Consider the following 13,547-nt stretch of genomic DNA (forward strand, 5'->3'; position numbering starts at 1 on the left):
AATAGGACATGAATAGGTTAAACCATGATCCATAGTACATAACATGTAGTTGTACTATGGATCATTTAAAGTCACCTGTCCCTTTAGGAAAAAGTATCGGTAATTGGTATCGGCAAGTACATGAGGGGATGTACTTGTACTTGGGCCTGAAAAAGTGGCATCGGGACATCCCTAGTGATTTCTGGTCAGGGGAATCTGTACTCACGGGTGTCCGATGCATAGAATCGGAGGAATCCTCCACATCACTGTGCCTAGCTCGTGGCTGCTTCTGCTGTGTAAGAGAGGGCGAAGATACGGCATCCATCTTAGAGTTCCGGGTCTCAGGCCGTTGCTTCTGTGTTTGCTTCCTAGACCGTCTCGGTCTCCCCCGGCCATCGAGATGTATTTAATACTTTAGGTATGTGTGTAGTCACCCAAATTCAGTAGGTAAAGGTGCGTAGCAACCGGTAAAAGTTTATATGCGCTGCTTCCTCAGCATCTAACGTCAGTAGCAGTCTGTTATGAAAACATTTTTCAAATACTTGCAATTTAGTGGGTAAAGGTGCATAGCAACCAGCAAAAGTTTATATGTGCTGCTTCCTCAGCATATGGCATCAGTGACCATCTTGTATAACTTTGAAAATGTTTCAGTACTTGCAGTTCAGTGGGTAAAGATGCATTGCAACCAGCAAAAGTTTATATGCAATGCTTCCTCAGCATGTAACATCAGTAGCAGTCTTGTATGACTTTAAATAAATACTTGCAATTCAATGGGTAAAAGTGCATAGCCAACAGCAAAAGTTTATATGCGCTGCCTCCTCAGCATATGACATCGGTGGCAATCTTGTATAACTTTGAATAAATACTTGCAATTCAGTGGATAAAGGTGCATAGCAACCAGCAAAAGTTTATTTGTGATGCTTCCTCAGCATATATAGGCAAAACTCTGGAGCCAACACTAGTAGTCAGCCATCCCCTGCACCATCTCGCTGTATAGCTCTGTCATCATTCAGGACCCGGGGGTTCTATCAGGTCAGCGGCAGCAAACAGTCCAACGTCCACATACCTCCAGTCGGATGTCCAGTATTAACAGCCGGCGCAGCCCCAGACAGTCACCGAACAGGGGAGGAGCCGTCCGACTCCTCTCATCAGAGTGAGCACAGAGCTCTCCATTCGACTGGCCTCAGGCAGATCCACATCCCCAGGTAACTGTCGGAATCTGGGGACTTTACCTCCGTGGCAGCTTGTGTAGGGAAGGTGACCGCAGAGCCGAGGTCGGGGAGTTACGGCTGCCGTGGCGCTGAGCTCACACGCTAAGCGGCCATCTTAGCGGGGCTCGCGCATGCGCCCTCCTCTGAATTTCCGCGTTTATGTATTTAACTTATGCTATGTGAATGGGAACATGTAACAAATATAAAATTGGTGCCATCCCAATATATGGCTGCTAAAGTGGAAATACATTCCTGCTAAATCGGATGAAATTCAAGCCATTGATGGCCCTGCTGGCATCAAGCGGCTTGACAAATACAATTTCAAAATCAAAAACTGTGTGAAAATGTGTTGTGTGTTAACATGCATTACACCAAGGCAGCCTATATATATTTAAATGGGTTGCTATTGTACCACAATGGACCAGGAAATTATTCAAAACAATTTTTTCCAACACAATGCATCACAAAAGCACAGTACTGTGTTACTGTGTGCTGTGGGGCGCTGCAAAACAAGTGCATTGGTGGTGCATTCTGTAAATGTATGGTACATTACTGTGAATTGCAATAACACATGTGTTACCCCAGCATACAGTTTGAAGCCAGCCTTAGACTTTTCAATACAAATTAGTAAACTAAACGTGAGTTTATAGTCTATCACAGGAGTGAGCTTGGAGCGGTGACTACGTTACAACACAAAGGGACCACGGGCAACAAAAGTAGCCACCTTCCAAAAGGAAGGACAGCGTCAGCATGAATTCAGAGATGACAAGTTAAGGTACTTGAATGCATTTTTAAAATTTAACTGCTGAGTTTAATGTCACTTTAATGTATAAAATGTGATATCTTGAACATACTACAGATGTTGGTGTCTGTAACATTTATTACTGGTAGAAACTTATCTTTTATAAACTTTGTCTTATGTTGAAAAGAGGTGTTTCCTGGCCTTTAAACGGTATTGTGAACTGTTTTATCAGTTACAAATAGTGCGTGTGAATTTCAGTGTTATGTGGTGTCCTGAGAGATAAGACTCACCTACGCATGATTAGCAATAATGCATATGGTGTAGCCTGTGGGAGAAAGATAGGCTGATAAGAAGTTCTTCTCAGCATGGTACTCTTTTCTTTGAGGCTAATGATTTACAAAATAAGACTAATCATCACTGCTTTAACAATGTAAGTTACAGAATAATGATAACTTGTGCAATAAGACTGACCAGCCCCCATACTATTTTTATTTATTAGTTTCAATGTACTACACAATCATTGTAGTTTCAATCTATATTCATACATTTCCATATTGTAATAAAGCATTGTGAAATTGATCAGGGCTAAAGGGTATAAAGAACCATTCACAGCAGTTACTGACCCCCATAATCCCAACTGTGCTCATACAAATACAAATTTACACACACTAGGACCAAGTGCAAATCAACCTAAGAGAATGTTTTCAGGTGGTGGGAAGAATCAAGTAGCAAGGAAAATCATACCAACTTCATGCAGACAAAATAACCTTAGTGAAACAGATCTCACTCAGAAATCCAGCTCCACAAAACAATAGAGCTATATGCTTTGGTACTGCACCGCCCCAGGTTGTTTGTGTGTTCAGTTGCATATTTGGATATACGAAAACTAGATGCCCCCTAGATTTCTTATTGTGCCTTCACTATGGATCTTTGTGGTCACTAGTGTGAACCCAGTTCATCTGAGTTTGTCCAAGCCTCTCACAACTGACCCCCCCCGGGATGTATCAGTCACAGATTTTCATGGGTTTGAGCGAACTCAGGCAAAATGGGTTCACAACAAGCCAACTGGTCATGCAGCCTCATTCTATTACATCTCCCAATGAGGTGAAGTGGTATAGGCCAAATAAGGTCATATATGTCAAGATGATCTGGTATGCCCCAATGAGGTTAGGTGGTATAGTCCAAACAAGGCTGCCTATGCCATGATAACCTGGTATGCCACAATGAGGCGAAGTGCTAAAGTCCAAATATAGTTGTTTAGGTCAAGATGACCTGGTATACCCAATGAGATTAAGTGGTAAAGTCCAAATGAGGTCGCTTATGTCAAGATGACCTGGTATTCCCCTAAGTGGTGGCATCCCATCTCAACCACTTAAGTCTTAGTTGCCGGCTATCAATGGTGTTTTCTGTATGATGAAATTAATATTTTATCTTATTTTCTCTAAAGATTTAAATAAGATTTAAATAAGAAAGACATATAAGAAAATGGTACAACAGGGCATGTTATACATTTGCTGTCCTAGGCACCAGTTTTTGTAGCCTTTTCTCACCTCTCCCCTCTTTGTAAATATATCTTATATTGAGAAGACTTTCAAAGTGGCAATAACTGCACTAGGCAAAGAAGGATTTTTTTCAGGCAATTCTTCAGTGTCTACAAAGTGAATAAATAATCTTTAGTGTAGAAGCTTCATTCATAAAGGCAGACCTTCTTCAGACTAAAGGTATAAATGCAAGATGTTTGCATTGCCATATGTTGGTACTAGAATTTTGTACTAGAATATGGGAGTACACCAAGGCAGACATTTTGCTAATTCTAAATGCAAACATGTTTACACACAGAACACGACCAACTAGCAATGTCATCCAGGTTAAATGGCTCAGCCCACAGTTCCAATGAGAAACAGCTGTGTGTAGAAGGGAGCTACTTTTGCTGTGCTGCTCTTTTGCAGTGCTCCCGGCTGTCCTTTGTCTTGTGCTAAATGTTCATTTGCAGACGAAGAATGCATATAAGCAGTAAATATATAAAGCATCACTTTAGAATGTATAAACCATATTAAAACATTTTGCCCAAACCTTTATAATCCCTTTAATATTTAAGAGCAGTAAAAGTCAATTCCATAACATTTTCTACTAATTCCAGAGTTATTCCGCCTGGCGCAGCATGAATGAAATGAAAGCATTTATGGTGTATGTTGAAAAGTAATTAATTGAAAGTGTATCTATAGCAAAACCTTGTTTTATCTTTGTTTTGGATAGAGTAGGAGAGAATTAGCTTTTACTGCTGTCTAGGGTTGTTAGATTTCCCCTTACTCACTGTTCAGGGAACAACCTTTTCACCAGGCAGGAAGTGAAGGGAACTCAAACAGCAACACACGCCAAAGGAAAAATACTTTTTTTTTAAGAAGGGGAATGCTAGGACCCCTGTAAGCTGTTTATTGTTGTCTGTTTCCCTATTGCAGATGTTTCCCTCACTTTCTGTTGAGTAAACAGTTGTTCTGAGAATAGAATGTCAGGGGCAATCTCTAGGGTTGCCACCTTTTCTTCAAGTGACGGCTTATTCATATGTAAATAGTGCCACCCAATCATATGTAAATATCACAGTTGAGACTATTTTTTAGTGCGGGGCCAGTAGCCCCAATCTTAATTTTGGTTGCCCCTGTCTGCCTGACATCTTGTGTCCGGGTTTCTGCTGCCATGAAACCCCGGACACAGCATCTAAAACCCAAACTGTCTGGGTGAATCCTGGACAGGTGGCAACCCTAGCAATCTCTCTTTTAGCAGTAAAACCTGACTGGATAGCAGTAAAACCTGACTGGGTTCTAACCTTTCCCCATTCTATCCAAAACTTGAAAAAGTGTGGGCTATAGATACTGTGGCAGTGTGTGGCAATGCCACTATGTAGAGTGGAAAAAGGGTCACCCAGGACTCTCAGCCAGAGGGGCTGAGCGGCTCCAGGAAAGTACTGTTACTAGGAAAGAGCTGGTTTTACAACTAATTCCAGGTTTTCTGGATTATAGTTGGGATCCTGGAGCCGGGAGATTTCTAAGCGAACTGGGAGGGAAGAAATCTCCATTCCTGGGCCCGGGCTTTAGTGGTGACCAGCACCAAATGATGGTGCACCTGTGCACAGCGCTTATGAGGAGGATGCTGGGTCAGGTTAAAGGCTCTACCTGGGTGACAGAGGAGGTCTCTGCAGGAGTCAGGAGGGCTCCACCCTGGGACCAGTCTGTGGCTGGCGGACTGAGGAGTGTGTCACCTGTGTGCTGCAGAGTGTTTGGTAAACATGCAACCTAAAGTCGGGGGACTTTGAAAGTGCTATTTTGCTGAAGAACGAAAACTGTACTTTGTGTTTGAAACCCCTGCGAGGGTAAACCTGTGTGGACTTTTGAGTTGGATTCAATAAAAGTGGGAAAGTGAGCCCTTAAAAGAAGTCATAAGCGAGTGGATGCGTCCTTAATGCGCTACCATTGGAAGCTAAATCTCACAATACACTTTAAGACCTATGAAGTATGAGTAAAAAATGTGTTCTCACAGAGGCAACCTTACTTGGATATTATCAACACACCATAAAGAATATCTTGAAATTCCAAGCTGACGAAATGTACAAGCTCTCATTAACTCATCACAAGGTGAGGTCAGGACAATGATGACATAAGGGCAAACTATCATCCTAAACACTCCTACCCTAGTAGGAGTTCTATAAATACAGCAGTGAGATAAAATGTAAACTATATTCCTTGAACAGGAACATAACTACTCTGTCCATGTAGCGATAATATATTTCCTTTACAAGAATACAAATCAGAGACTAAAAGTAGATCTAAACTCTAACTGGTTGACATCTAGTTTGCTCTGTGTACTGTGTATCATGAACAACTTCTTGTCTATATGCACTTGTTCAGCATGATCTGCACATCTTTGCTTAGGACCGGCTTCCTGATAATGACAACAGTGAACTGTACCTGCACAATCTGTGGTGACATAGCTGCTTGTAGGCTCCACTAGGGATACATGCAATGGGGGGACAACACAGAAGCACAACTGGGAGACAGTTGTCACCCTATATTAGGAAGTGTCTGAACAAGTACCCTCAACATTACCAGGCATTAAGAAAAGCTGCAGATTTAAACTGATTAAAAAAACACCTTTTGAAACTATATTAACATATTAAAACTTATATGCGATTTTAATGATTGGGTTTAGATCTACTAACAAAATTTGATCAGATAATCAGAATTTTTTACTACCTTGAATGTGTTTGCCAGTGAGGGGTTTCTGAAGAGCTGCCCATGGCGTGGAGCTTGTCCATTGAACAGCAGTTCTGTACCATATTTGTTGTTTGGAGTCTGGAGCTTGTTGGCTGTGGCGTTCCATAGAAAAGCAGAAACCTCAGACACTGGAAAACCAGATTCCGCTAGTTCAGTGGCCGGCTGTAGGATGTCTGCCAGGGTCAGCTATTGAGAGTACATGGCATGAGCGGCAGTTTCAGTTTACAGATATTTGAGACAACGTTTCTTGTATGGATTACATTTTTATCTAAAGTACTTATGCTCATAAGATAATCTTCTTACATACAGCAGGTCACAGTTATTCCCTTCTCCCTTGTAACTGTAGAGCTGACAAGGAAAATGAAAACATTGAAAATGCCCCTTGGGCCTCTCTACTGATAAATGAGGGCCACCACTGAAGGGGTAAAAGGGCCTCCTGTGTAGACAGGAATTAGTATATGAAACACCATTTTTAAATATTTGTGAGCTCAAACATCCTGGATGACATTGCATGAATGTTTGATGCTCATGAGCTCAGGTCATCAGTACAGATATCATCTGGATCATCCTAAGTGTGAGATTAGAGATTACACAGGGTTAATGACCTTCTCCGCTCCCTTATGTGACAGTGTTCAGGCCTGGCAATTCCTGCGCAGTTGAGCATTATGGGAGGAAGGGGAGAAGGTCACATTCTCTCCCATACCCAGAAGCAGTAAGTCATCTATGGGCAGCCCTACTTTGTAGCATAGTATTCTGCATAATATTACAATTTCCTTTTGCAGCAACTGAGCCCTAAAATAAGCCAGAATTACTGTGAACACCTCAGGTCTAAATTTAATGTAGCATATTACCTTCTTGCTGCCAAAGAGGTCAATAGTATCGACCCAGGCAGCCGCAGCACCTGGCACTGTGACATTGTGAACATGTGTGGGAGGGACAGGGTTTTCCTCATCGAAACCTTGTTGTTTTAGTACTTGCAGACTCAATGCCCTTGAACATCTGCCACTGCGCAAAAGTAAACAGAATTCGCATGTTAACAAACTGACTAATATTACAGCTCTAATACACTCAGGAACAGATAAAACATTTCCCCCGGACAAACGCTTGGTATTTTTGGCAGCCAAAAGCATCACAAAGTCAACAACTGTTCTAATGTTACTATATGTATATAACAAACAAGAAAAAGTGGGGCTTTTAAGGTGTCACTCTGGGCATAAAAAACACATAATATTTCAAATACATCTTTAATAAAATGGGTTGTTAAACAGCATCAAAGCATATATGTAGTCTCGCTGGTATTGAATCAACACCACCACCCGCAATGCAGTGTTATCTAAAATAACCTTAGGCATAGTGCCTCTCTGGACCCCACAACCACATATTTAGCATCAACAGTGTCATAAACAATATTCCAAGCATCTTTAGATAACACTGCATTGATGCTGTTTTGATGCTGTTTAACAACCCATTTTATTAAAGATGTATTTGAAATATAATGTGTCTTTTATGCCTAGAGTGACACCTTAAAAGCCCCACCTTTTATTGTTTGTTATATATTGATATTTAAGGGTGTGGTGTCCCGTTCTTCTGGTGGCTCAATACCTTTTTTGTATAATGTTACTATAAGGATCATTGTGTGCCATGGTTCTGTATTTAAACAACTTGCACCATTATTGGTTGTGCTGGTAAATACAGCAACAAAGCAACCAGAAGATGAAGATACTGTAAACTGAAGTAGGGCTCAGCATTTCAGCAGTGGTTCCTCCATTTGTCAGAGCTGCAGTGATTACAATGTTTCCAGGGTATAGCACATCAGGTACTACTATACTTATATAGCCATAAAGTGGAGTCCAGACATGTAAATTTTATTTCATTCTGAGTGGATATTCATACGATTTTCACTAAATTCAGACATTCAAATGCTTCCAAATTTCCGAATTTGAATGCCTCCAAATGCGGACAAATCCGAATGTACATTTAACAAAAAGTCTGAATTTTGTTCAAAACGAAACTAAAATCGAACATGTGACTCTTTTCTGGCTAATCAGATGGGTTTTTTTGGCTGTTGGGAGACTTCCTGTTGTGGAATAGAGAGAGTCGATAAGATCAGTAGGGGAGCACAAGGTGTCAGAACTAAAATTACCAACCCCCCCAAAAAAAAACTCCAAAATATTAAGTTGATTTATAATTAAAGAAACCGATCCAAATAGATCCGAAATGAAAATTTGGATCCTTACAAAAAGAAAGTTTGGGTGGATCCGAAATCCATATAACAAACTGAATCAAATTTCAGATCCTAAATCCAAAAAACAAAATGAATAAAAATGCTATTTGATCCGAAATAAAACTAATTTTTCCAGGCTCACATGTCTAGTGGAGTCCCAGTAATGTCACATCATACCATACAATGAATAAAGTATATAAATTGTTACGATGCAAATAGTTAAAAAATAACATAAGGAAAAGATAATGAATAGAAAAACAAACATTAAATAAGCAGACATGGATATCTGGCAATAAATGTACAAAATAACAGCTGGGAATGTCATGAAGGCCGCCTTCTGCGCAAACTTCTGCCAGTACACTGAACTGGGACACAACACTATAAACAAGTCCCACTCAAATATACCCACAAACCACATGATGCATAACACATACTAGGGATGCACCGATACCGATACTAGTATTGATATTGGTGCCGATAATGAGTATTTGGGTGTGTACTCGTTCTCGCCCAAATGCTCCCATGCCTAGCACGAGTACTTACTGTATCAGGAAGCCGGGCAGTGCCTCATTACACGCTACCGGTTTCCTGATTGGCTGGGAAGTGGCTCTATACTCCCTCGTCACTTGTGACGAGAGAGCATTGAGTCGACTTCCCGCCAATCAGGAAACCGGGCGGCGTGTAATTATGCGCTGCCCGGCTTCCTGATTGGTCAGGAAGATGGCCAATCAGGAAGCTGGGCGCTGTGTAATGACGCAGTGCCCGGCATTCTGATTGGCCGGGAAGCTGGCTTCATGCTCCCTCGTCATCCCATGACAAGGAAGCATGGAGCCGGCCTCCAGTCCAATCAGAAAGCAGGGCATCGCGTCATTACACTGCGCCCGGCTTCCTGATTGGCCGGCCAGACGGCTCCGGCTGGGTACCGGAGGAAGGCCGTGTTCTGGCTGGAGAGGCCCCGGGGGTGACAGGCTGGACTTACCAAGGTAAGAGGGGACAGACTTTCTTGTTAATCAGGAAGCCAGGTGGCGAGCCATTACACGCCACCTGGCTTTCTGAATGGGACTTCCGTTACTCGGTAAATGGTATTAGCGAGTGCCAAAATTTTTTTTCCGGTACTCGTACTTGGTACCCAAATACCGGTATCAGTGCATCCCTAATACATACATTAATCAAAACTTCCATTACTTCAAACCCTTTAAATCCAGGTAACGTGAGCTTAAACTGCATTTCCACTTTTGCAGCCAAATTGGGATAACCCCTCCTTTATATTTGATAAATGTCCTCATTCACATTGCATCACTTAAACAAAAATGAAATTGCTGCCTGCACTTCCAAGCGTATTTTACTTGCTTAAAATCATACCTAGCTTCCCCTTATGTAATGCTAAGGAGAGGGCTGTGTTGGGTTATGTGTACTTTAATTATTCCTGTCTGTACTGTGCTGGCAGATTTCATAATTAGTTGTAAACTAGATTTAAACACTGTCTGCATTAACAAAGGGTTAAAGTAGAACTCCAGGCAAAAATTATTATTAACCCTTGCAGTGGGGCTATCCCCACACTGCAAAGGTTAAGTGCCCATTTGTGTCTACAGAAGACAATAAAAAAGTTATACTCATCTGATCATTTGACCTGGCTGCGCTCCCTCCTGCCCGTTTCCTCCTCCACTGCAGCGAAGGTATATCCCCCTGCGTCCTCACGCCCTATACACTGTTTTGGACATGATGACTCAAGGATCCTTAGACCGCTGCAGTGGAGGGTGAGAGATACTGGAAGGAGCAATCTAACAGCAAGCCAGCTCTGGGGAGTATAACTTTTCTATTTTCAGCCCACCACACCACTGCAAGGGTTAATAATATTTTTGCCCAGAGTTCTGCTTTAAAGACTTAGAAGTATTGTATGTTAATGAGAGGAAACTCAGTCTGTCCCTTAGTTTGTCCCTCTACTTTTACTTTCAAACTGCTCAGAGTAGCTTGGAATCTGCCCAAAGGTCTTCAACAAAGGGATATCTAAAAGGTAAGGAATATTTAAAAAAAAAAAAATTTTTTTGTAGGTATCCTGTGTGACTGGGAACATAACATACTGTATAAACCAGTTTCCTCAAATTCGACTACAAAAGTGGAACTATACTTTAAATTAGAAAATATGGAGCAGTCCAAAAGGGACATTTGCCGTCTAAAGCTTGCCATAAACTTTTAGAAATTCTTACAGTGTGTGGCCCAGCCGGCTAAACAAAATTAAAAATCTCTTAGTGTATGGCCCGCTTTACACCTTAGTTTATATATGTGAGCTTTATGGGGCTGATGTATAAATGGCATTCCTGCCACTAGATGAAGCAGAGGAGCACAGACTTTTCCTATGCTCCTCAGATCCATCTAGTGGCAGAAATGCCATGCAAAGGCATTCACCCACCTATACCCTGTGCAAAATGTTTCTCCATCAGCCCTTATGACCTATGAAATGATCATAATTTTTCATATAGATAGTACACTTTGTAGTTGATTTAGAAAACGTGGCATGGTTGGGTGGATGCCATTTGCACAGCATTCCTGCCACTAGATGGAGATGAAGATCAACGGAATTTCCTATGCTTCTTGGCTCCATCTAGTGGCGGGAATGTCATGTGAACAACATTCACCCATCAGGCCCTATGCCCTATGAAATTATCAACAATTTTGCATATGGATAGTACGTTTCCTAATTGATTTAAAAAAACTTTTGGGCTTTCGGCTCCATCTAGTGGCAGAAATGCCATGCGAATGGCATTCAACCAGCTTATGGCTGGGCAAAATTTGTAAAAATCAACCCCTACAAGTATTGCTTTATTGTGTTGGCAAGCATTTTATCTTTATATATCAGTCCCCTGAGCACTGGCCCTGATATCCTGTTTTAGGGTGGCTCCTTTCCCTTGCAGAGTCCTATGAAGCCACCCCTGTGTGTACCAGTAAACTGTGTGTGTCTTCACAAACACACAGACACAGCAAGGCAAGTCACTCTCCCTGCTTCTCCTCCCTCCTCCTTTCTCTAAGCTAGTAGATCGGCAGCTGCTGGAGACTGTGATGTTCCTTGTGGACAGCAAGTTCAGGGTAGCTAAGCTGAGAGAGTTTAAAGGAGAACTATGGGGTTAAGTCTTTTCCCCATAGTTCTCCTTAGGGTAATGGGAGGACACAAACTAGCGTCCTCCCATCACCCTAGGCTCAGTATACAGCGAGCAGCTGCTCGCGGTATACTGAGACGCCGCAGCTGCTCGCGGTATACTGAGACGCCGCAGCTGAAGAGGATCCCGACAATTGTGCCGGGATCCGCCCAGCTGCGTGACTGACAGCTGGCTCTGCCTATCTAGAGGCAGAGCCAGCTGTACCCGCCCCCTCCCCCGTCCGTTCCGCCAGTCAGCGCTGGCGGATCAGAGCGGGGAGGGGGGAATCCAGCCCCTCCCCTGTCACGGCAGAGAGCCGTGACAGGATCGAGAGGTGAGCGAACGCCGGTATGTGTTCGCTCACCTCCCGATCTACTGAGCCGACCTGTGGCAGTCTCATTGTCACAGGTCGGCTAGAACTATGAGGTGAGTGAAAAGCACTCACCTCATAGTTCTCCTTTAAGCTGTTTATAAATATGATGACTGTAAGTGCTTGATCAAAAATGTAACAAAATACTCTGCTTGGCAATGTAGATTTGTTTTATCTGTATTCATTATTGGAAAAAAAGTTTGAGAATGTAATATTACTTTCAATTGGTACAAAACAAAGGCAGACGGCACTCAGATAAGGGAAATGTAAACACTACCTTCCATTAAGGCCATAGACCTTTTTGTCTTCTGCTTTGTAAAATAGACAGAAACAGTCCCCGCCAATACCTGTGCTGGTGGGTTCAGTGACATTGAGGGCAGCAGCTACAGCCACCGCTGCATCAGCCGCATTGCCACCTTTCTTCAGGATATCTACAAGCAAAAATATATAATTAGAAATACATATTATTTTTAGATTTTGACCATAAATACCCTTTTATGTACCGGTCTGTCATCAGGGATCAACAGAATCAATGATCACTTTAATGTCTCAATGCACTGCATGAAGACCTAAATTTCTTTCCCACTCCAAATAACCATAAAGTACCATATGTAGGATGGACTTCCTCATTGCACTGACACAATGTCACTGTGAATATGCACTTCCTTGTGTCGTAACTCACACAGAACCTGCCTTCTGAACTACAAGTCAATGTCTGAACAGTAACATTATCATTGTTTGCTTGAAGGGATGCATGATGGGATATTTCCCTGCTGCCTTAAGCAGCAGGGAAAGAGATGCAAAGCACACAGGAAATCCAGGAAGTTGTTATAAGTGATGGGCAGATGGAAGGCAGCACTCATTACATAAAAGGGATGTTTTGCAATAAGCTTTCATTGCATTACCAAAAACTGCTTTACAACTTTACAACTTCTTTAAGCCTGTGGGAAGGCTCTCTGCAAGCTGCAATAAACTAATTTAAATTTAAATAGGGTGGAAGGACTAGTGTGCTGCCCATTTTGTTTTTGTGCTGTACCTTTCTAGTCATTTGTTTGCACATGTTCATCAAATGTGAGTCCCGCTACCAAACATGTTATTACATGAAAATAATAATACCTAAGCCAATGCCTGTTGCAAGTGGCTGGCTGGATGCCACACAACCTCCAGTGCACACAATGGGAGATCTCCTAGAGATAAACTCCAGTGTAGAAGCCATTGAAGAACCAATAAACCCCAAATTCTGTAAGGACAAAAAGACACCATGTTTTTCATCATGACTTATCATATTTTAACTTGAACACACTGAATCAACATCACAAGCTAATGCAAATATATCTCTGCAAAAAGTTCCTAAGTGTTGCCAAACATTGAGATATTGTATGTTCCATTAGCAATCACTATGAAGCAAAGTATTACATTGCTAGCAATGTACTACAATTACTATTGTCACAACCTGTGTAATATGCATTAATTATTTCTGACCTGAAAAGAAAGGTGATCGTATTCATACTTTTATTTATAGTATTCACACTAAATTAATATCCTAAGAGAGTTGAAGCTGTTAGAAATATGATGACTGTAAGTGCTTCTGCAAAAATGTAAAGAAATACTCTGCTGGG

At 41.8% G+C, this 13,547-nt stretch overlaps 1 protein-coding gene across 1 annotated transcript in view; it reads right to left on the reverse strand.

The window, feature by feature from the left end:
- Positions 1 to 13,163, reverse strand: part of LOC108801537 (putative gamma-glutamyltransferase YwrD) — a 46,324-nt gene extending 33,161 nt beyond the window's left edge. The window contains exons 1-4 of the mRNA XM_018573426.1: positions 13,045 to 13,163; positions 12,206 to 12,359; positions 7,052 to 7,205; positions 6,180 to 6,386 (exon numbers count right to left, since the gene is read on the reverse strand). Coding sequence (XP_018428928.1) covers positions 6,180 to 6,386; positions 7,052 to 7,205; positions 12,206 to 12,359; positions 13,045 to 13,144 — 615 coding nt within the window. The 5' untranslated portion in view covers positions 13,145 to 13,163. The remainder of the gene's footprint in view (positions 1 to 6,179; positions 6,387 to 7,051; positions 7,206 to 12,205; positions 12,360 to 13,044) is intronic.
- Between the last annotated feature and the right edge of the window lie 384 nt (positions 13,164 to 13,547).

The sequence above is a fragment of the Nanorana parkeri genome, unplaced genomic scaffold (assembly GCF_000935625.1).
Source record: "Nanorana parkeri isolate BGI_ZX_2015 unplaced genomic scaffold, ASM93562v1 scaffold2374, whole genome shotgun sequence".
Classification (NCBI taxonomy): Eukaryota; Metazoa; Chordata; class Amphibia; order Anura; family Dicroglossidae; genus Nanorana; species Nanorana parkeri.